The sequence below is a fragment of the Teleopsis dalmanni genome, chromosome 2 (assembly GCF_002237135.1).
Source record: "Teleopsis dalmanni isolate 2A chromosome 2, ASM223713v2, whole genome shotgun sequence".
In the NCBI taxonomy this organism is placed as follows: Eukaryota; Metazoa; Arthropoda; class Insecta; order Diptera; family Diopsidae; genus Teleopsis; species Teleopsis dalmanni.
This window is the reverse complement of record NC_051847.1, coordinates 166,656,197-166,681,729: the sequence shown is the minus strand read 5'-3', so window position 1 is coordinate 166,681,729 and position 25,533 is coordinate 166,656,197. Positions and strand designations below refer to the sequence as shown.

The 25,533-nt window shown below is 29.0% G+C and overlaps 3 protein-coding genes across 4 annotated transcripts in view; 2 read left to right on the top strand and 1 right to left on the bottom strand.

Moving 5' to 3' along the window:
- Positions 1-20,265, bottom strand: part of LOC119682205 (homeobox protein H55-like) — an 85,418-nt gene extending 65,153 nt beyond the window's left edge. Inside the window, exon 1 of the mRNA XM_038095575.1 lies at positions 20,175-20,265. Within this exon, the coding sequence (XP_037951503.1) occupies positions 20,175-20,265 (91 nt within the window). The remainder of the gene's footprint in view (positions 1-20,174) is intronic.
- The window catches only part of LOC119679664 (homeotic protein antennapedia), a 413,608-nt gene extending 390,348 nt beyond the window's left edge, over positions 1-23,260 (top strand). For both annotated transcript variants that reach the window (XM_038092149.1, XM_038092147.1), the window contains one exon: positions 22,891-23,260. In XM_038092149.1, the coding sequence (XP_037948077.1) occupies positions 22,891-23,141 (251 nt within the window). In that variant the 3' untranslated portion in view covers positions 23,142-23,260. The remainder of the gene's footprint in view (positions 1-22,890) is intronic.
- LOC119676114 (homeotic protein Sex combs reduced) overlaps positions 1-25,533 on the top strand; it is a 46,354-nt gene that overhangs the window by 3,350 nt on the left and 17,471 nt on the right. The gene's annotated exons all lie outside the window — the stretch shown is intronic.

Here is a 25,533-nt window from a genome sequence, read left to right as displayed (position 1 = left end):
TGTTAGTTGAATTACTGGTAAGGTTAACTGATCACTCAGTGTTAGTGAGTCCAATTAGCAATTTCGCATTGTTTTGATTGCATATCTTTGGTACAGGCACCACTACCGATATGTTGTTTGGGTTCCATCAGCGGTAAGGTCTACGTCTCGGAGTCATTCCTCAATTTTGATGACCAAGTACCATTTACCAATCCCAAGAAAAGACTATAGCAATACTATATCAAAATATTTATAGTGTCTTAGGCAAAATGATAGTATTAGACGATACTTTTAATTCTAAAAAAATCAAATTGATTATTATGTATCATTTTTCAAGTTAGAATATGCTTCATTAGAAGAGAATTTCTTTTTCTAGAAGATTATATTCGAAATCGTTTTAAATATGTTGATTTGTGCCATTTATTGAGTTCAAGGTGGTAACAAACCCATTTTTGGCTCCAGGCTTTTCCAATAAGCGCTACTAAGCGATCTTTCTAATAAATCGTTGAATACAACATATAAGCATAAGAATATAAAAATACTTTAGTTAAAAGATTTATACTTGGAATAGTTCAATCAGCTAATGAATATTGTGGATCTGATACTCACCGACTATCACTTATTCGCAAATTTTAAATAGATGCGCTCGTCAATGAAATTTAAATAGAATGAAGATGTGATCGCTAAAATCATTAATTAAATAATTTATATTAACAAATATAAATTTTATTTTAAAATCTTGACAATTTCTGCTAAAAGAACACTGCTGGTATATAATAAATATACTACATTATAATATTGTTATATTCAAATATTATTATATAATAATGTATTATCTATCAACACTTATATCGGTTTATATCATTTTCAATCAAGTCTTATATCAGTTCTTGGAGCATATATTGTTAAATAATGCAAAGTTCTGACTAATATAATGTGTTAATAACATTAAATGTGGAGTGGTTTCCAAAAGTAGTGAACTACAACAACAAAAATTCTTTTAATATTATTGTTATTAATTGAATGTTCAGCTGATCATACAGCCAAATATCCATCATTAGTGGTTTTGGAAATTATATCTTAGATTTAATTATTCATAAATAAGTTTTGTGGCACTGTTCGTACCATGGTTAGAGCTCGTGCCCTGCCAAATTTGAAGCTCAGAGTCAGTATTCATTAGCCAACTGATCCAAAGTCGTACTTCACTTGTATGTTCGAACTTAAATATATTATAATAACACTAATTATAGCACAATTATATCAAATTAATGGCTTTTTTACCAAACAATTTTTTCGTTATATTTTATAAAATTAAGACTACTAAAAATATTTCTTATATCGAACACTATTTTGTAACCAGATGTGATTTAAACATGAAAACTTTATTTTTATGGTTTAAATATATCTAAATGACTTAATAACTTATTTATGAAACATTTTATTTAATAGAATTAAATTAGTTAACTTAAACTAAATTAGTTGACTCAAATGTAGTAATGAGGGTGACCAAATTATAAATCCTTGTCCTCAAAGTCAGACTTGCCCTCAAAGTCAGACTTGCCCTCAAAGTCAGACTTGCCCTCAAAGTCAGTCAGAGTTTACTTCCCGCTGAATTTTAATTATTTAATTATTGCATTTAAAATGCATTTCAGATAAAATGCAAGTGTAATTATGCATTCTGCAATATGCCATTTAACCTTGAATGAGTTTAGATTTGTGATGTTTTTAAGGGAAATAATTACCTGTTACTCCTGGGAAATACGTAAAAACTCACATATAAAAATAAATTCTATAAAAGTGAAAACAACACGAACTCAAACCGAACTCATTTTGCTCACATACAAAACTGCAGAACTGCAGATTGCAAAATACACGTAAAGGAAACAATAGCAATCACAGCCGAAAAGGATATTTACGTATAAACAAAAGAGGTAAAAATGAGTTCCCTAAATGTATGGCAAAAAATTATCACATAGGGCGGTCCGGCTAATAATACTATTTGAGCATTGAGCAACGGATCAAATTTTTCAGAAAAGTGTTGCAAATTTAGAGCGTAACGAATTTTGGTCACAAAGGTTCATCCCATTTTCCAAACTGAGGGAAGAGACTGTAATCGACAGAATAACAGCGAGCAATGCAATTGTTCTATAAAAGTTGAGTGGTCACCTTCTGTTTCTGATGCCACATTGTCAAATGCGTACTGACCACTGCAGGATATCTTATCTTATGTTGCATAAATAAAAATTCTTAAAAGTGAATTTGGTCAGATAAATCCAATCCCAAACTGAAAGAGATTCACTCATATCCTTATATGTCACATATTCAAAAGAAAAAAAAACCGTGGAAGCTATAGTTTACTATATTGATAAATATATGAAGGATCAGGTGACATTTCGGTGGTAGTGAAGCCTTTCGCAGAAGCATTAATAACTGTCAGTGACGCCATTAAAGGATAATGCAATTTGTTCGATTTTTAATAACGCGAAATAGTTATGCAAACGATGACGTTTACAAGTGCATGCAGTCTCTTCTCCTCTTACCTTTGCAGAACAAAAATGCAGAAAAATATATATAAAAAATGCAAAAAAAAAAAGAAAAAATTGTGTATAAATAAAATATTTTTTATTTACTTATTTTTTTCTTACATTTTGGAATTTTGTAAGCCAGATTGAGATGTAAAGCAAAATTGATTACCGTCATTAGTTACACGTTATGTGCAATGGATGCCATCAATTTATTAATCTCTGGAACACGGTTCGCGTATTTTTTCCTTTTTGCCCCCCGATTCATTCATGTTTCATGTTCTGTTTTTATTCAAGTTTTTGCTTTTTGTGCTTAAAACGTTTTTCCTTCTGCGGCTTATGCGCTGCCTGCCATGTTTTGGCCGCAGCATGCTGCACGCGCTTAAAGCTTTAAAGACGTCGGAATTGAGCCTACGAAATTTATATAACACCACAGTGAGGTGACATGGAGTTTTATTTATACACAGTTGGAACATAATTCCTTTTGCATTTGAGATTTCAATTTTATTTTTCATACTTAAAAGAGCAAAAATAAAAATAATATATCTAAAAAAAAATTTTAAAAAAATTGAAAAAAAATAATTCTTAATGGCGTTGGCATTTTTTTTTCTATATTCTCTATAAGAGATAAATTGCACTGCCACATACGACACGCATGCAGAAAAAAAATTATTTGATTTCCAAACTCATTTTTATTATAAAAATTTATAATTTATTCGTTAATAATTATCAAAAACATTAATTAAGAAGAAGCATATAATTTTTTTAAGCTCAGAGCTTATTTTGTATTGCTACAATGTAGCACTATAGTAGCATATAAATAAGAGCTGAGATTCAATATTATTAATATTTAGTAAAGACTATTTTTGACTATGATTATTTGGAAAATAATTCCATCTCTTTTGTTTATAAAAATGAAAGACAATTTTTTTATGGTTTAAAAATATTTTAGGGTGGTTGTGAGCTCATTTGTTGTTTCATTAAAACTTCACCAAACAAAAAACATCATCCTTTTTTCATAATATCATCATTTGAAGTGCTTTGGGTCAGTCTATCCTTATTACGCCTTGATCTCTTTTATTTAACATTGTTGTAGTCATCTATTTATTCTCCCTATTATAAAACTTTATCATTTTCTCAACACTAGAGAAGCAGATAATAACAGATAGTGCCTTAAAGGTATTCGTGAAACCCAACAGGCTACCCTACTTAGCACTATCTAATCTCAGAATAATCTCTAGCCGCACGGGGCGGTACGCAGATCTTAGATCAGTCATCCAATAATCACCAAGCTTTTGAGGAATACATAAATTAGTCAATGAGAAGGCTGAAATCCCCCAGTTATCAAAGAGTGAAAGTGCCCAAGTGCACTAACTCGAAAAAGACTCAACTTGAACGCGATGGAATGAATTTATTTACATAAAAAAATGAGGAACTCAAATGTCGGACTTTGCGAGTAAACTGAGGTACTTCAAAGGATAATGAACGGTTGTGTTCCATAAATTTAAACTCACACTGATCTTTCGATGCAAACCATTGGATATAAGCTATTATTCAACGGTTTGCATCAATTAATACTTTGTTGTGTCCTCATTATTTTGAACTGGTCTTTTAGAACGTAATGCTTCCTTATCATCAAAATAGCCGGATTAAAGTTTTGCAAACCAGTTTTGACAGTAGCGTTCTGACATCCTCTCCATAAACAATGGAGAATTTTTTAGTTGTTTCAATAACTTTTTTCAACCTTTAAAAGACTACCGATAAAAAGCTACTGCTTAAAACCAATTGATTTTTTTCAAAATCCAGTCTTGCTGTATCCGCTGTTAAAATATATAATGCCCATGTGAATTTAGTGCGTACGGAGAGGATCACAGAACGTCACTGTTGAAACTAGTTTACGAAATTTTGACCCGGCTATTTTGACGATAAGGATTGATTATGTTCTGAAAGGTCAGTTTAAAATGATGAGGACATTGCTTTATACGTATAATTATGGTCACTATTAAAAATATATTAGCAAACATTTTAACCAGTACAGAATAAAATGGAACATCGATAAATTATATCTGCACTTAACCGCTTATTGTGAGAAGTCACATCCAGGTCCTTCATTTTACTTTCATCGAATAAAATTAAAGCCATTTTAAATCGAACAGCGTTGTAAGATTTATTAATAGATTTATCAGATATAAAGTGTGTATCAAAAGATCATTATTAAATCTGTGTGTCTTAAACTTAGAAACTCTAAGCTTCTGCCTAGAAGCTTTACATAGCTCTAAATTTTCATACTAGTGAAGCAATGTATCTATAGAAATAATAAATCAGGGACTATATCTAAAAATTTAGATTTAAGTTTACCCAAAAAATATCGTTGTTAGACTGATATCAAAGAAGGACTTCAGTACTGCAGTGAAAATAGAATTTTCACTTAGAATTTTTATTTTCAAAAATTATTTTTTTGATTTGCTCCACTGTGCAATTTATACGTACTTAACGCCTGCTTATAATACATTTATATCAAGTGTGTTTGCTTTATGAAAATAAATTAATATCACAACAAACTTCGAATGAAAGGAGAAATGTAAGTGAACATATTTTTTTCTATTTGCTCCATACAATACTTGGGCTTAGAAGATTTTCTTACAGGTCTAATGTTATAAGAGTAGAAACTCTTAACATTTCGTGACCAAAATCTACATTGTACGACAGTGTAGTCGTTTTTTACGTTTTTATCACGTTTTTCTCGCACAAAAAACTAGGAAATTTCTTCATTCATGAGAAGGAGTTGGCAAAGTTGTGGTTTACAAAAGCAACAAATAAAATTGCGAAAAGTGCAAATTTCAATTAAGTTGTAACTCATGACCACGACAACACCAACAAAGACAACGGCAACGGCAATGGCAACCACAACGACAACGACAACGGGAACGACAACCACGACAACGACAACGGGAACGACTATGACTTAAACTATGATTGCAACTATGACTATGGCTATGAGTATGACTACGACGAGCGACCCATTGTCGTCGGTCAAAGCAAATATAAATTACAGCCTTTTTTTCCTTACCGCCTTATCCTGGCGTACCGTCATGTCCATGTATTGCCGCTGCTCCATGGCTCCAGTGTTTAGAATTTACGTTTTTAAGAAAACGAAAATCATGGCCTGCAAATTTGTCCGGCCATTGTTTCGATAATGTTGTTTTGATATTTTGCTGGCGTATCGCTTTTTGTAACGACGACTTCCCCACAGTTAACCCCATAAAATATTATCGCTTTATTTGAGGAGTTTTGAGTTTTTCTTCCCGGCTTCATCGTGCATAAGCCAGCCCGTTGCGATTTTACGAGTATGAACTTCTCAAATTGTTTTGTAATTTAAAAAGTTTTCGCTGCATTTAAGCTCAGCACTTGAAATCTTTTCATTTCGTTGTGAATATTTTGTGGTGTAAATGCATATTTGATTAAAGTTCTGACGTCTACCGAAACTTTGAACTCTTAAAGCAGTTTTTTCCTCTTGCACCACCGAAGCTTCTTCCACCAAATCTCTAGTAGATTTCTAGGTTCTCTTTTTCTTCTTTTTCTGTGATTATTTCTGATAATTTGGCTACAAATAAAATAAAGGGAAAAATAAAAAGAAAATAAATAAAATCGTCTTCAGCTTAAACTACATCTGACTTGATATCCTTCCGCTTTCACTGCTTCACTGTTTCTGCTTTGATTATTTTAAAGCGCTCGCTTCATCCTTCTGCGCTTTTTGTTGGCATCCTGGTAAACTGTTTCATACGCTTTTAGAGATTTTCCTGTTATCTACTGCGGTTGTTGCTGCTGCTGATGCTGTGTTTGTTGTTGCTGATGTTGATGCTGTGTTTGTTGTTGTTGTTGTTGTATCTGTGCTGAGGTCATAAATTTTAGCGACATTCAACAAATTTCTGCAACAAGTGGCTTGTTTTGTTACAATTTTAAATGTGTGATTACAAATATGCCTTGAGCATGTGGCTCTGCTCTGCCGTTTTGCAAAAGTAGCCATAATTCAAGTAATGATTGGAATTTTCATTTTTTCCAGTTTTTTTTGTTCATTTTTATATGGTTTTAGCCACATTTCCACTTGGAGTTGTTAAACGAAAATGTCGTATTAAAAAATTACATATGCGGGCTACATTACATTTGTTGGAAACAAAAAGCCAGTCACAGTCGGCAAATATCAAAGTAAATGCAATTTAATATTTTGAAATGGAACAGTTAAATTTTAAATACGAGTATCAAAAGCACTTTAACTATAAATTTTAAATATTGTGAATTACAGGGTGCAAGTTCCGCTAATCTTATCTGGTCGTGTCAGAAAGCAAATACAGTAGCTCCATTTGACTTCCATTTATTTCAAGAAGATAAAACAACTGGAATTAAGAGACTCTATTAGATTTGTCAATAGCCTAAATATGTTCAGATCAGGTCGGGAAATCAGAAATAGGAACAGCGTTGCAGATCTTATAGATCGTAATGTACAAAAGTCCTTCTCAATAATAGTAAAGAGCTATTTCATAGTATGAAATTAGAAAATATCGTTATTGCAGTGTAAATAAATTATTATAAAATTATACAGGACTATAAGTGTTGATTGCACATTTGTACATACAGAAATACATAAACAGGCAATAAAGTAGATACATCACTGCCTCAAGTCTTCCAAAAAATAAGACTTCAATTTCTGAAATTCATAGACAGACAATAAAACAGACATATAACTACGATAAGTCTTCCAGAAACTTATAACTCAGTTTCTGAAAACTATAGATAGATAGTGAAAATATACGTATCTCTATGTCATGGTTTACATAGAGATATCACTATTACAAGCCTTTCTATTGAGTCTTCACTATTGAGTAAAACTGATTTAGACACTAACTGGCGTTTGAGCAACCAAAGAAAAAGAGGAATGAGTTTATTTAATAAATTTTCTCTGTCTCTGATCTCAGTTAAGAAATTTATTTATAAAGAGGGTGTTAACTATCTAGTTAATTATCATATTTTGAAAACTAAAGGGTGCTGACAGTAGTCGGTTAGTTAGAACAAACGGTTTAGCTGTATTCTTAAAACATTATGAACTGAAGTCTATGTCTTAATTTTACTACTATTAAAGCAAGAGACGTCTAAGATGTTTAATACCTCTAAATTTCTTAACCAATCTGAAATTCTGAACTACATGCACTACGTATATGGTTGAAATCTAATTAAGTGATTTTGAATATTCGTGAAGTCATTTAGAATGAAAACTTTTCACATTTCTTGTTTTAATTAAATATTCTACTTTATATATTATTTAATACAAAATTAGACATATATATATATTTGGAACAAATATCAGGACAAGGGTAATATATGGCAATTTAAATCCGCTTTTTAAAATATCAATATCTTTCACACATAACCAACTAATCTTCAACTAATTTAATATTTTCCAAATCAAATTTTTTACTAATGCTTGTTAATAGCTCAGAAGTGTTTTATACTAGCACCAAAAGAAACTCTTAAAACTATACGATCAACTGCTACACTGATTTTCTTTCGATGTTCTAATCGATGGAGTGTCTTCAGTATATGTTTTTACCAGCAAATGATTAATTAATACACATACACACACACGCATACATAATTAAAAATTAATTAAAGTAGACTTCACTTTTCGCAGGCGCCATCTTTGAGTTAAACCGGAAAAAACTCATGCATACATATAGTACATGTATTTATATAATATATATATATTTTATATAAATGTCTACATAATATAAGATATGTCTATATATAATATATTCATACTTTATTATTATTATATTACTTTATTATTTATATATATTATATAATATATATATATTTGTTTGTATATATTATTATTACAGCCAATTTTTTTTGTGGTATATGACGCGTTTTATGACGAAAAGAAACTATTTAAGGGTTTTAACAATAATGAAGAAACAATAACAAAAATTTTAATTAATTTATTGCAATTTGACTTACAGCCATACAACGCTGTTTCGAGTATTCTCAAGTGCTCCTCATCAGTGTTCTTAGGAAATATTCATATTTCTATTTAATTAGTTTATGGGTTTATATGTTATTATTATATATATTAATGTATGTAATATTCTTTATAAAACTAATAAATTAATATAAAAAAAATTCTGTAAAATATATACTTTAACGAAAAATGTCTCAACTTAATAAGTTTTGAATTCCAAAGATAATACTTCACTTCATTTTGCACATTATTGTCTTAAAATATCTAAAAAAAATCGAGAAATTCAACTTATAGAACTCGACATATTGCTTAGACAATGTATCCTTTAGCGATTTACCGAATACTATTTTTTTTTTCCACAACTCCAACTCGCATCCAACATTTACTCCGGACTGAGGACATCAGTGGTGCATACAGTGGTGCAGCTAAGAAATTCCTTTCAACTTTATTTTGTTTTCACTTAAAGTTTTCAACGTTGTTTTTAATTTTTTGTATATTATTTTATAAAAGAAGGAAAATTTTTTCTTCGCTCTAAGTTTCTTGTAAAAGTTTCGTTAACTCGAGGATTTTCGTAAACTACTTGTCTGGGGTGAAGTAGAAATAAGTTACAGAAGACAAAAAGTACTTATGAAGACGATTGCGAGCTTATAAAAGCTGTCTGAGATGCTTAGAGTAAATCGCAGCCAAACATACCTGTTAGTAGATGGATAGCGCAGGGATATAATATTTATATGGAAAATGTTTCAAAAATGCTGGCTTAATGTGTGCATCAGTGGAATTGGCTTAGCCGAGGTTAAATCGTCCTTTTATTGCATACAATTTTTTTTTTAATGTTAGTTTTTGGATGATTTGCGAAGATACAGGAAATGCATAAATTTTTGTTAAAAATAATAAGTTTGCAAATTTTTTTCTTTATTTTTCTTTGTGTATTAATATGTACATAAATTGTGTAAATATTTACACATTTACATATATAATATATACAATATGGTGTGGTATATTGTGGGTATTTATTGTTTGAAAATCCAATCAGTGCCTAAGTTCCTGTCAATATATTGTTGGCATATTAAAAACTGTCAGCGTTGAAATATAAAGAAAATACATAATAAACAAGGAAAGGCAAAACAAAAAAAAGAAAATAATAAAGAAAATAAAAAAAAGTAAAGAAAATAAAAAAAATAATGAAAATGCAACATTAAACCCAACATAGAAAATATTTTAGCACTGACAGCTTTGTTGATGTTGGTAGCATTGGCATCGGTGGCATCAGTGGTTGATATTGCTGGGATTGGTAGAGCATCGGTGGCTGTGGTGATGCATGAAGCTATTTGAAAAGTTTTTACTTTCCTTTTCCGTTTGACACTTAAGTGTGCGGATCAAAAGATAATTTGCTAGATGCGTGAAGATTTTTTTAAATAAATTCGAATATAAAAGTTTCTATGCTGCTCCTTCCACCACATCACACACAACGCTCAATCGCAATCCTCACCGACATCCAAAAAAGTAGGAAGAAAAAAAATACACCCGCACTGATGCCAACTGTCAAAAGAAATGACAGTAGCCAAAAAAAGCTTAAAAGAAAAATAGAGAAAAAAAAAAGAAAAATTAGGAAACAAAAACAAAAACAAAAACAAAAACAAAAATTGGAAACAAAAAATAGCCACAGCAACTTTTGGGATTTTACATGCTGAATAGAAAACAAAAATTAAACAAAAAAAAAAAAATAATAAAAAAAAATGAAGGAATCTTTTATTTTTCGAGAGCTTCAATGCAGAAAAAATGAAGCAATGTTTCAAAAAAGTAGCAATGTCCTTTGGGATCCTGGGAGCATGTGGCTGTGTATGTTGAGCCAAGTGCAAGTTTGTGTGTATGGACATGTACTTCATTTTGCAATCACATTCATTTTATTTTTTCCTTCGCTTAGTTTTGAGAGGTTTTGAAAAATTACAAAAATTATTTATACAGCAATGAGGGAAATGATTTTGGCATGGTATTGTGGATTTTACCTTAAAGCATGTTTTATTGTAACTATTAAGAAAATATTAAAACCAAAAAAAAAACAAACAAATGAAGAAAAATCGAAAAAAATCAGGTTTAGTTTAGTGACTGACTTCAGCAAACATTTTCTATCTTCATGCAAAGTAACAAATTTTTATTAAAGAAAATATTTTCTCAAACCTCTATATACCATTTACTAATATGAGCATCCAAATAGTTTGGTAAAATTAACATTCAAAACAATTTTTTGACTTTAACTTAATTTTGAAATAATGCATATATCCTTTGACATATGAGACTAAAACAACAACAGCAACAACAATAATAATAAAAAGTAGAAAACTAAATACTAAAAACTCCATGTTGCGCCACTTGTTTAGACTGCCACTGCCCGTGTCGCTCGTTTCCCGCTGCCCGCTGCCTGCTGCCTTTCAGACATGGAAATGGACGTATGTTTAGACGGTACGACAAACACATACCCGAGAAATGCGTTGTTGGCTGCACAAATATTTCGTTGCTTGGCATTATTTTCAATGGACGTTAGGTTTTAAATTTGGAAGCCATGAGCTTCGCATGGCGTGTTTTAGTCAGCTGTCAAATAATTTGACATAGGTCCCAACTCATACAAATGCCAAAATGGAAATTCTATGAAAATGTATACCTGCAAATAGGAAACTAAACTAAAAACCGACCGACCGGCCGACCAACCGACCGACCGACTGGCTGATACTTTTCGTACGTCGTACTCAATTTGAATTTGTTCATTTGTTCATTTGTAAATTTCTTTGCCTGATATCCAAAAAAGAATATATAATTTTAACTTATATGAAAATAATAACACATATGTATTTAAACACATACTCTCATACGCACATACCCATACACATAGACATGTGTATGAGTTTATATGAATATCTCTTTTATTTCTATCAGATCAGTTGCATTTTTTGTTTAACCCTCTTAAGTGCTTAACAAGTCCCAAATTAAAAAGGAAAATATTAATACAAAGATGTAAAAAAGTAAAATTAAAAAATTTAAACAAACAAAAAAAAATAAAAAAAACAAAACCAAACCAAACCCCAGAAAACATTAGAATAATATGCCATAAGATTATTTTAGAGGGGACAAAAAATTAAAAAATGACCTGTTGGCTTAAGGTTTAATTGCTTACTCAAAAAATACTTAAATATGCATAAAGGTAATTTTTAATCAAAAAAAAAAAATCTGTTCTTACTTCAACTAATCAAAAACCAAAAAAAATTGTTTTTCTTACATTATTTACATTTTTTTTATTAAAAAAAAGCAAAAAAAAATAAAATATATTTCAACCGAAGTATCGCCATTAGCAAAACATTTCAAACGCATTTATTTTGTTGGTTTAATTAAAAAATACAATGGCGAGTATGAGTTTTGGAAATCGCGAATCCCTTGGCTATGTCCGGAATATGGCTGCAGGAAACAGTAGATAAATTGAAGAAGCACTGTGTCTATTATGCATATGCTTATATATATTCATACCACATTTCTCCAGATACGAACTTCTGCAGCTATGCACACATTACTCTGACGCTATATTACGCTCTCCCCTCTCCATACCATCCCTCCCCTCCCCCATATATTGTATGTAGTTTGCCTTTTGATGGACTGAAAAACTCAACACACTTAAACTGGACACCAATGCTGTCAACCCAACAAACAATTTTTATATTCGCAACCTCAGCAGGACCTTTTCTTTCATTTTCGGTGACTATTCCATTTGGAACTCTACTCAACTGTACCGAGCTGCACTGCTGGGTTATGTGACCATCACCACAGAAAGTTTGCTCACAACGAAAAATCATCAAAAATTTCAAATGAAATGCAAAAAATGTGAAGTTTCAACACAAAAAATAATTTTTTTTTTTCGTTACTCATACATTTTTTATATTTCAAATGAAGTGAGATTGTTTTTCTACATATATTTTTATATTTCATTTTAAAACTCGGTAAATACAAAAAAAGCTAATATTTTTATATATTAGAAAAATGTTTGCAAGAACCTTGGGAGTTACTGAAATTCATTTCAATTCAGGAAGAAAAAATTAATTAAATACAATTAAGTTTAAAAATCCTTTTTTTTTTATTATAATTAATTTGTATAAAGTAATAATTTTTATATTTTAAACTGAAATAATTTATAATTTTATTTACTAAATACATTTTTTAAGTTGTCATTAATAATGGGACTAATTTTAATTATAAACAATATTCTATTTTTTGTTGCTTTTTTATTAGAGAGGTTATTAAATAATCTTTATAACTTTTCTGCTTTTTCCAATCACTCCTTTTAGCCCAGCTTTGTCTACCACTTTCCTTCTTCCAATATAATGAATGGATATTTTGGATATAATGAATCCAAAAGAAAATTGACTTTCCATAAAATCAATAAAAATTATTTTACAAATTGTTTCAGTTTTTCAAATTTTGTTTCCACCTTTTCTTGTTCTTCTTTGTGTTTTTTTTTTCAGTTTTCTACTATTTCTGGCACTTCTTTTTTACTCTTTTTATTGGTGTAATTTTTCTACTCATTATTTTCTTCATTTTCTTTGTATTCTTATTTGACTTCTTCTTTTCCTTTGTCTTCTTCTTTTTATTCTTCTTCTTATTCTATTCTTTTACTGTTTTATTTTTTTTTGTTTTGCTTTTCCTTCTTCTTTTTCTTACTCATCTTTTTCATATTTTTCTTCTTTTTCATTCTATTCTTTTTTTTCGTTACCATTGCTTTTTCGTTACAATTTCCTTTTCTTCTATTCTTCTTACACTTAATCTTCTTCTTTTGTTTTGCTGTTTTTTTTTCTTTTGCGTTTTTTTTCTTTTCTTTCCTACTTGTTTTTTATATTCTTATTTATCGTCCTTTTCTTCTTCTTCATCTTCCTTTTTTTTGTTTTTGGTGGCCATTTCTTTTTCTTCTATTTATTTCTCTTCGTGTTTTTCTATTTTTCCTTATTTTTTTCTACAATCCAGTTCAAGCTTTTGCCTCCAAATTCTTCTCCACTATGTAATTTTAAGCATATCTACCCTTCTTAAGATTATGTTGTTCTCAAGCAGTTCACTTTTTTTTGGGCAACATTATAAACTCAAGAAAACCTTGAGTTGTAAAGAACCTTCTTTGACTTATTCTTCTTGTTCTTGTTCTTTTTATTTTATCAATTTTTTTCCTTATATCTTCTATTTCTTTTTCTTCTATTTTATCTTCCTTGTTTTATTTTTATGCATTTATTTCTTTCTCTTCTATAACTTCTTTCACTTTTGCTGTTTCTTTTTTTCTATATCTGTGGCACTACAGTGGTACTAATTTTTGTCTACCAATTTTCTCTTTTATGCTATAGTAGTGTTGGCATTTTCCAGTTTTTGATAGTATGAAGAGTTATGGTAATTTGGAAACATTATAAACACAATAGAGCATTGGTTTTATAATAGATCTTCCTTCCATAAATTAGTTTTATTAAAGGCGAATATATGATATTCTATGTATTGTTGGATAAGGAACTGAGCAGTAGCTTTTTCTACTTCTAACTTGAATGTAATTTAGATTATTTTTATAAGAACCTAAAGCTTAGGAACGATTATTCCAGTATATATCACTTCCCTTATATTTTATGGAAATGATTGAAAATGAAATATATGTTTCTTATAATTGGAGTACGATGACTTATTGATCATATTTGTAAATAAATTATAATTGAACTATAGCAATATAGTTTAGTGCGTTTGAATCCTTCTCTCCTTTACGGTATCCCTTATGGAGGTATTATGGCGATTACGTCTTTCTAACATGACTCTTTGGTGAGTTTTGTGTGTAGTGCGCGAGCAACTCAAAATCGCATTAGGCTATAAAATTTTTAGCAATATCTGAAATTAATTGCATAGTCATTTGGTGATGAATCTGCAATTTTATACTTGATGACATTAAAAATGCCACACACGAACATTCTTTGCTAAAATTTATAAATTTGCAAACATAAATAACCTCAACGTGCAGATATACGAGCAAGTGTGGCACGTAAGTCTGTAATTTCTGCAATTAAAAAAGCATTTACTCTTTCGTTTTCTTCTTGTTTTTGTTCCTTTTTTTTTGTTAATAATATATTAATAACGAGTTTTATAAAAATTCTACTTTTTGTTATGTAAACCTAGGAAGAGGGGCATGACATGCGGTTTTATTAGTTGAACACCGTTGCAGCCGCAAGTCCATCCACATAACTACTTAGCACAATTTTGTTTTTTTTTTATACGTCATAATTAATATTAATAAATGCCCTTTTTTCGCAATTAACTTAAATAAATTATTTTCGCATATTTAAAAAAAAAAAACAAAGGTACTTTATCTAATTATTTTTATCCTTAAAAGCTTTTAAAAGTAATGGTTTCTCCATATGTCATAGTAAAATTAATAATTTTAACAGTTGTCTAAGTGCAGAGAAAGTTGTTTATATATTTAATTGTTCAAGATTAATATGGAAACAATGAATAATCAGAAATAAAATAGTCACTCGAGTACATATACTAATATTATTTTTATTGCAAATGCAACATTACAATCTCAGACAGTATAAATACTTCTCTAGCAATCTTAAGTTCTTAAACAAACAGTTAATATTCTACCACATAATTCACAGTAACCACAATCTTAAATAGCTCATATTATTTGAACGTTCTTTCTCCAAAGGCAGTCATTTCCAGTCAAACTCAATGTTTCGTATTTATTTTAAAGAAGTTTGAGAATAAAATCAAACCGCGCTCCATAATTTTTAAACTATAATTGTAAAGGATTTGTACACCATTATCGTAACCACGTTGATGACTTCAAGCTAAGATACTTCTTTTTTTATTTTTTTTGTGGTGAGGCGATGAACTATTATATACATCATCGAACCGACCATCGTCGGTATGATGTGCCCGACTCTCTAGCATATTCATATAAGGTATACTGACTAAAACACTCCCTCTTTGGAGAGACTTATTCCACCTTGGAACCGTTTTCACAATACTTTGTGGAAGGTTTCTTTTATAAAGACGTTGCAAGACATATTCTTTTGATTTTTCATCTGCGTCCAAACCTCTACTTTTTCACTGCAATTTTTGGTATTTGTCCCATTTATTACTGCTATAACTATTTATCAAAATTTCTTCGCTTTGAGGACTTCAATCACATATGGCTCTATCATACGCTAGTTCTTTGGGTTAACTCTCATCTCTTCCACTAAGCTTATTTATTAATAAAGTGTATTTTTGATCTGCGTCCAGACCTCTTCTTTTTCACCACATCCCTTGGTGGCTGTTCTATTTATTACACTAATTTCTGCTTCTACTTTCTTGGTCTAATTTCTTTGCTTTGAGGCCTTCAATCACATATGACTCTATTATTCGCTAGTTCTCAGCGTTGGCTCACATCTTTTCCACTAAGCTTAATCTGCGTCCAGACCTCTTCTTTTTCACCGCATCCCTCGGTGTCTGTTCTATTTATTACCCTAATGTTTGCTTCGCCTTTCTGGGTCTCATTTCTTTACTTTGAAGACTGAAGACATGAATCTCACACGATTCAAGTGAATCTATCATTTGCCAATTCTCTGAGTTCGCTCTCATCTCTTCCAGTAAGCTTAAATATTAATGAATTTTAATATGATGTGTTCTTGAATTAAACCTTTTAAATTTAATTTCTTTTAGAGTGAAACCAATCCAATAAATCTAAAAAAAATTTCTTACTCCCAACAAAATAAAAGAAAAAAAAACAAGCAACTGAAAGTACGAATATCTTCAATGAAATTCGAAAGTAAACGTTTGCAGTTGCCTTTCTACAACGTAAATTGTAATTATTTTATTTTTAGTTTTTAGTAAAAGGCTAAAACTTTAATTTTGTTTAACAATTAAATAATAATAATAATTTTTTTTTTTGTCTACAACAAAACTCATAAAATGTAATTATTTTAATGATTTCCTTCGAGCGCGTAACAAACAAACCTGCCCGGTTTGGGTACAACAAAAAAAAAAAAAAATATGGAAATAAAATGAGAAATATTCACAAACAAAAGTATATATGAAAATTAAAAAAAAAATTAAAAATAAAAAACTAAAATGGTGGCCTAATCGCAATTTAATTACAATATGCTTTCATATCAAAAACATTATATCCACGTCAAAGTGTATGATTAGCTTTGTACGCTCTATACGATGTGCGATTGTATGTATATTCTGTACTCGCACTGGCACTAGCACTAGCGCTGGTACTGGCACTGGCACTGGCACTGGCACTGGTACTGTAGTAAACACATTAATTGTATATTATATACTCCTCATTTAACAAACGAGCGATACGAGTTGGCTTCACTTTGAAGAATTTTTGAGTTTTCGAATTTTTGGGTGGAACTTACATACATATTAGATTCATTTAAAATGACCATTGTGAATTGGTTTTAATAACGTTTGTGTTAACGCGTATCTGCCTAACGCTCGGCTACCCGGCAATAATGGGTTTATAATAATTTTTCAATGCACCTACTTTCGTACATTTAGTTGGGTAGTCAATCATGGTCAAAAGCCATTCATTCATTCACTCATGCAAACAATATACGTATAAGCACCTTTTCTGCCGTCTCCGTCTCCAGATGATTTTTTTTATATCACACTTTGATCAAATTTATCACTTTCAAAAGATGATTTACAAATTGGCGCCGTGCATTTGTTTAAGTTTTTTTTTTTTTTTTAATATTTAAAATTTATTTCATTTTTGTAGCATTAGCATTAAGCGAGCAATATTGCTTAAGATATTTAATGTCGGTATAGACACAATATGTATAATTACAGAAATCTGTATGAAAATATAGTTGAGTAGTAATTTCGGATATAAAAGACTTCATGCCTAAAAAGATTCAATAGAGAGGTGTCGAAGGGGGGTTGTGTTGTTGTAGTTCACTACTCTTTGAAACTACTCTATTATATATAATAGTTTCTATTAAGTAAAATAGTTACTAAAATAAAATTTGACCTTAAATCAAATTTAATATGGAATAATTTAAATTACAACGTTTGGAAATATTTTCAAAAAATTTAAAGTTATTATAATTGGAGCACGTTTTTTAGTTCCCAGACACGTCTATTTGACAACAGATTTTAGTAAAAATAACTATTCTGAGCAACTTTTTTTAGTACTCTATATGTCAACACACTTAAAAATTAGTTTGCGAGTTATCGGACTTTGAGTCTCGTGATCTACTTCGGCTAATCCTTCACTTCAGTGGGGCCACTTGTTGGACAGTCCGCTGTCCCAACGTACCACCATATATATCGGACTTTGAAGAAAGATATTTTTACATATTTATTCAGAAAACCATCGACATTTTCAGCCAGGCTTCATTTATGTATCTTATTAGTCTTCAATGCTCAGTAAAAGTCTTCAATGCTCAGTAAAAAGTCAAAATTGTTCAAAAAAAATTTGATTATTGATTTTTGTCAAATATTATATATATGGGCATATCCAATTACACTCAATTACTATCCTTCCATAATTAGTGACATTATGAGAGTTGTTGAAAAGTAGAATTTTTGTGATATTTTCTATATGTTATATTCAACTTATGATATGTGTTAGTATATATATTGAGGCTTATATATAATATGATATTATATAATATATAATATAATATTATATAATATATAAATATATCAATGATATGTCATTGAAGGCAGTATGAAGACTAGAATTGTTGAAAGAAGGAATTGTTTACCGATAATTTCTAAGCATTAGAAACCTCTTCCTTTAATTGTTACAACCTATAACGAGAATACTAGATTTCACTACTGACTTACTATATCGGCATATAAAGTATTTTCTTTGCTTCAAAAGTGGTCAATTTCAATATTTTTATCTGGAAATCCAGATAAGTATATACAGATATTTTTCTGATTTTTAGTTTAGCACTTAGTTTATTTGAAGCACTAATATTTGATATTCATAAACCCTCTGGCTTACGAGCGGTTTAACTATTATATCTATAAGGTTAGGTGGGAGTGGCGGTCTTGTACTCAAGAACGCCCACTTGAGCTGAAATAATAATGAACTATGAACTATGAACATTATTTCATTATAAAATGAAATGTGAATTATTTTAATTTAAATTGTTATTTTTGAACCTTATGTGATGTAGGCAACCTATAATATTTAACCTTATAGTTCAGGATTAAGATATTGATATACTTTACTTCATACTTTACTTTATAGTCGAGAATAAGAAAATAGACTGATATACGATTGATTCATCGCATTGTGTATATGCATATAGTTTATATGATATACTACATCTACTTCAAAGATTACAAGCATCATGATAAAATTCATCTGCTAATAAAGTAATTATCTACGACACATAAGGGTGAATGATGATATAAGGTCTAGCATGTGGTAAAATAAATATGCATATTTAATTATTTATTTACAATAAAACATAAAAATATGAATTGAAATATAAATAGTCTTATTAGTTGATTTAAACTACATCGACTTTCGGGCTCCCCTAACTTATTTGTATTTATTCTGTGTATATGGAAATAAAACAATATCTGCCTATATATAAATTATATTTAGATATAATTAAGCCTAGTTCTCTTCATATTCCTATAGCAGCTGTACTGTAAATTTTATCCTTTCTATTTTAGGACTAGAACTAGGAGTTTGACTATGAGTTATTATTACTGTAACCTTCAATATCCTTCAATTTATTCACAGAATAATAAAGCATTTATCATTATAAAGTGTCAATATTTAAATTAAAATTAAATTAAAATGACTTTTAATAACAAAAGTAATTAATTCAAAAAGTAATTAAATTTTCTTATACATACAATGCAATGTTTTTCATTTCATTCTCTTTAACTTAACTGGTTTAAGAGTATCTTTAATTTATCCCTCACACATCAAGCATATTTTTTGTAATATTTAAACATTGAAAAATGAAATCTAAACCTCATTAATCTCCGCCTTACAGTATCTCCGCATTATAGTAGATACTTTCTTTAAATAAAAATCGCTCACTCGAAAAAAATTACGTACGTAGCCTTTGGTTATAGACGTGGCATCAGTCGCATCATTAAGAAGGCACTTTTTTCCTCTGCTCCGTAAAGCGACCATTTTCAATATTTTTTGTCGTTCAATGGCTTACGACGGCTCGATATGTGTTACCTTGTGTAAATCAAAAGAGCGGCAAATGAACTGTTCAGATACTCGTACAAAAAACTATATCGCAATTAAAAATAGTTTATGAAGTAATTCCATAGCCCGGGCAAGTCTTGTTTGTGCTTGATTGAGCTTTGGCGTGGTCGAGTCCTATTTTATAGGCAACAATTGGTGCCTTTTGAACTTTGTGGCAGGCAAAAACGGTAGCTCAACCAATAAAGATTAACCCTTTATATAATGACCGAAACTTAATAACAAGAAAGAAAGAAAAACCGCAAAGATTTTTCATGGTTGCATGACTTTTTACAATACAAAAATTATAAAGCAAAAAAAAAAGATTTTTAAAATCATAAGAAAAAATAAAAATAAAAATAAAATCATAGCAGAAATTTGAAATAAAAATTAACTGAATATTTTCCTGAATTGTGTCTGAGACCTATATATCAACACTTACTGTTAGCTTTTTTACACGATTTCAAGCGTTTCCCACGCTTGACATGGTAAAATGTCATAGACCATCTCATTACACAAAACTCTTGTGACATATTTTAAAAAAAAAATATTTTTTTTTTGGTTGTATGCTGAGGAAATACATTTTGACACCGCTGCTTTCGGCATAATTATTTATATCATTATGCTTTTTGTTTCTGTACAATCATTAATCGACAGTTTCTTTTCGGAAAACAACCCAAAATTTGTTCGACTAAATTTTTTAGAAAGCAAAAATTTTTTAATCAAACGACTTATCAAATTTGCTTATCGCACCATAACATAAAAATGTTATTTAAACTAAATTTTGGTTCAAGTTTTCGTATCAATATTATCAGATAATATTATATGTAAAATTTTGTTATTTTATGATAGAGAGGCTTCAAACAGTAGTGAATTGCAACAACAAAATTATTTATCTATGCTTAAGTAGTTGAAGTTTTGGCTGACTTTACAACAGTTTCATGTCTTTTCATATACCCATCATCAGTGCTCTTGGAGTTATTTCTTCTGTTTAATTATTCATAACTAATTTTTGACACTGCAAATACCAAGGGTTGAACTACTAATAAAATTTATAATTAATAAAAAATAAATAAAACATTTTGTTGTTGCAATTCACTGTTGTTCGAAACCTCACTATTAAATTAAAATAGTCGCTGCAAACATAACATCATAATTAGTTTAAATCTAATTTAATACATAATTTTTGATATAACAATTTCAGTACATATTATACTGTACAGGCTAACCCAGGATTTTGTGTATACGCATATAAAGTAATAAAAAAGACCCTTGGGTTTGAGATTTCTAAGAAAATTTCAATTTTAATATTTGTTTCAGATCTTAAAATACAATATTTATTTTAAAAAGTAGTAATCACCTTAATTGGAAATTATCATACCTGAAATATCTTTTATTTACCAAAAATTTCTTAAATGTCGTTTGACGTTATTTGACAGAATAGATATTGAATTTAAAAATTGAAAATTATAATAAAAAAAATACCTTGCTTCTATATTTCCACGGAATGGAAATTTTATATCATATAAAGGTCTTTTAGGAAATATCTCATAATACTTGTTCCTGTGTAAGTAGTATTTGATGATTTGTCTGCAAATAGCTGGTTAAAGCTTAACTATAACTCATACCAGCTTGAGCATCAGTTGTTCGTGACGCTGCATTCTTTCTTGGACATAGCTTGAAAGATTCTTAATTCTAAAGCCTTCATAGTTGAGAATTGCCAGCATAAACTCGATCTATTGCGTAGCCCTACAAAAAACGTCCAGTGGCTGTCACCACAGATCGTATGCTTTTGGTGACTAAGTCACATCACCAAGTTGTGAAATCACACATCTTAGAATTTTCTTAAGTAACAAAATCAAGATAGAACTTTTTTCTTCTCACATGGTTCTGTTAAAGTATATATCCACATCTTCACTTCTCGTAATAAATAATCGTAATAATAATAATCATATAGTAACTTTTTGCAGATGCAAAGGTCTTTTGACAGTTATTTGTGAAGTTTTACTACCACAGATGTAAAGCGCTTCATCACTGAGGAAAATTCGATGCATAATAATTGTAAAGAGTATATATACTAAAACTTGATTTCTAAGAGATCGTGGTAAGGTTCAGGATCTTTTCTTAAATAGTATCTAGATTAGACATAAAACGAAGGGCTTCCTAATTGATTTCAATTATCTGCAATACCTCGTCTTAAAGAGCATGTAGCTTAAACATACCTGGGTCTACTTACTAATGGATCGAATTCATTTGCAAAACGTATCCTTTGAGAGCATATAGCTTAAACACAAAGTTGTCTAGTTATTAATAAATCATAATAATTTTAAGAATTTCTCCATAAGTAATACCTATCTACCTATCTGCTAACTGAATTTACACCATTATACTGCATTATATTGCAAGACTTAATATGTGGATGAGACTTAATATGTGTGGCTTATTAATAATTTTTTCTAATAATAGTGTTTTAAAGTTAATATATTTATAAACTGCTATATAGTAAGATAAACCACCATATTATCCACTTTTTATGAGGTATTACTTTGGATTAAGAGCAATTATATGAAAAAAGCATTTTGTTTTCCATTTTTATAAGTCAGTATTTGACTGAGATTCATATGTAATTAAACAAATATGCTAGACTCTAATCCTATAAAGCACAAAGGGAAAAAAATAATAAAAATAGAAAAGACTGGAAATGCTTAAAGGAAATGCATGTGGATTAATGTCTGATTCAACTTCAAAATATGCATGAAGTAAAAGATTCAAAAATAAGATTCCACAAAACTCCAAACGAATGGAAACCGAACAGACCCAAAAAGAACTTCTCACATGTTGAGATTTTGACAAGTACAAATACGCAGCGATTCGGTAAGGTCGTCTTTTGATCTTTCTTTCGTTTCGCCTCACCATTCAAGTTGCTCTTGCGGTTGCCTTTATAAAATGTTTCTTTGCTGCCTTATCAAGTCAAATATTAAAAATTACTTAAAACCTAAACAATATTTTTTTAGTTGTTATAATTTTTGTATATTTAATTCTTGTGGTTTGATTTTTGGTTTGATAATTTTTGTAGCTTAGTTGGTTGTGTAAAATTAGAATTATTTTTACTATTAAAAATTTGTACTTATTTTTTTATTCTTCTTTTTTACCAACAGAACGTAAACGTGGTCGTCAAACTTACACAAGGTACCAGACCCTGGAACTGGAGAAAGAATTTCACTTCAATCGTTATTTGACAAGACGACGACGCATTGAAATTGCTCATGCTCTCTGCCTAACTGAGAGACAAATCAAGATTTGGTTTCAGAATCGTCGCATGAAGTGGAAAAAGGAGAACAAAACAAAAGGCGAACCTGGTTCAGGCGGAGAAGGTGATGAAATCACACCACCAAATAGTCCTCAATAAACCAATTAACAAAGATTATATATATGTATCTATATATATATATATATATATATATAAGCTATGGAAATGGAAGATACAGTTATTATTCTAATGAACGAAGCTATGAGAACTAAACACAATCTCTCACTTTGAAACATGATTTATTTGTATATATTTATAAGAAATTATACATAAAGATATATATGCAAGATGAAGCGATTTTTGTTAAAAATAAAAATTATGAAAAAATTAAATATGTTTTGGTAATATATAGTATAGATACTTTAAACCTTTGATCAAAATGTTCTTAATTAGTTGTAATGATTTCATCAATTTCGGATTTCTGCAAGAGTAAAAACAAAGAAAAAAACAATTAAAATTAATTGGCAATTTTCCACTTAACTAAAATTATGTTTTTTGCACAAAAATAAAATAAAAAATCAATGAAAAAATTATAAAAAAATTATAAAAATAATTATAAATTACATGTCCTTAGAAATACTTAGTTAATCTTTGTTATTATTTAGAAAACAGGAAGAAAGTTAAAAAACTATTTAAGAGAACTCAACAAAACCAACTCATGTGACCTCAAATTTATATAAGTTATTTAATTATATATACAAATACGTAATGATATTGGTTATTATAATGAAAGCAAATCAAATAATATATTGTAAATTAAATTAATACACTTAACTTAAGTTATAAATTCAAATTAATTTTTGAAAGGCAATTTCGAATATAAAACAACTCAAAAAAAAATAAAAACATAAAAATATAATGACATTTTTAAGAAATTATGCATAATAATAAAATAATAAATGAGATTGTAAACTTAATATAAATTTAATAAAATTGTATATAATATAATGGTACATGTAGAAAAACAGTAAATATATATTGCATTAAGTATAGAGTGTGGTTCCCATATAAGATTATAAAAATAATAATTATATAAAAAAATAAACAAAAAAAAAACTTGTAAAAAATTAGACAAAGATTTACCAAAACAGTTAGAAATGATTTTCTTATTTATTAATTTACCAACCCTGTTTTTAACAGCAACAATTCTCAATAAAAACTACTAAAAACTTCGAACTAAAATTTTTATATATTTTTGATTAGAAAATATTTCCATTTTTTAAGAAATTTTGTACAAAAAACCGACAACACTGGTGCAATCTTTTTTTTTTTAAAGGCAAAAAAATTGGTATTTCAAAATTCAGTTTATTTTTAAAAAAAGATAGAATGAAAAGGATATTATGTATACCGAATGTTAATTAAATTTGATGTTTGAAAAGCACAAATTGTCAAATTTATATTGCAGATATAAATGCAAGTTTTGTATGAAATTTATCTAATGACTCACTTTTCTAAAAAAATTAAACAAAAAAAAAAAACTTGAGCACTAAAAATGCAATTAAGTTTCAAAATTCAATTACGAAATCTGTTCAAATCAATTTATCTTAAATTTCCTTAAAATATCTGAGATTGTAATTGAGCAAATAATTTGTGAACTAGTGAAATTATTAAGTTATATATATTAGTTTAAAGGACGTGGGGGATTGAAAATCCGTAATTATTACTGAACTTGTAAAATGCGGTAACTAAATATATACCAAAGTCATAATATATATATATATACATATATATTTATATATATTAATAAATACGTTGAATATGTAGATATTAAATATAAATCCAAAATAAAAGTATATATATATATGTATATGTGTGTGTGAAAATATATACATATGATCCTTATGTAGAAATTCTTGTATATCGATCTAAGTAAGCTTATAATAAATATATTTATTCCAAACAAAACGTAAAGCAAAAAACGAAACATACGAAAAACAAATAGAACCACTTTCCATTGATAAAGCCACCTAATGGTGGAGCAAGGATTCATTCAATGTACTCATTACTGATTCAATTGGCAGGAACGAATATGTATTTTTCTATAAAACTTTACTACATATTTTTCAATATTTAAATAGTAGGACTAAATTCGTTTTCTTTTTAAAAATTTTCAAAAGCTAAACTCAAAATTAGTTTAAAAAAAATTCTTAATAAATTCAAAAAACATTTAATTTGAAAATTTGCAAAAATTAATTGATAAGCAAGGACAAATTGTGGAATAATTCGATATAATTAATAGCGAAAAGTTGAAAGAAAAAAAATATACGTAATTTTAGGCCTAATCTTTCTGTAAGAAAATAATTTAAAAATAAATTTAAAATACAAAAAATACAAAAAACACAAAAAACACAAAAAAAATTAAGAGCCACAAAAAAATTCAAACAAATGTGAAAAATAAAATTTATTAATAACTTTATTATATATACATACCATAAATCTTTATATACATACAAGAGAAAAACTAAAAAAAGTGAAAAAGATAATAAAACCA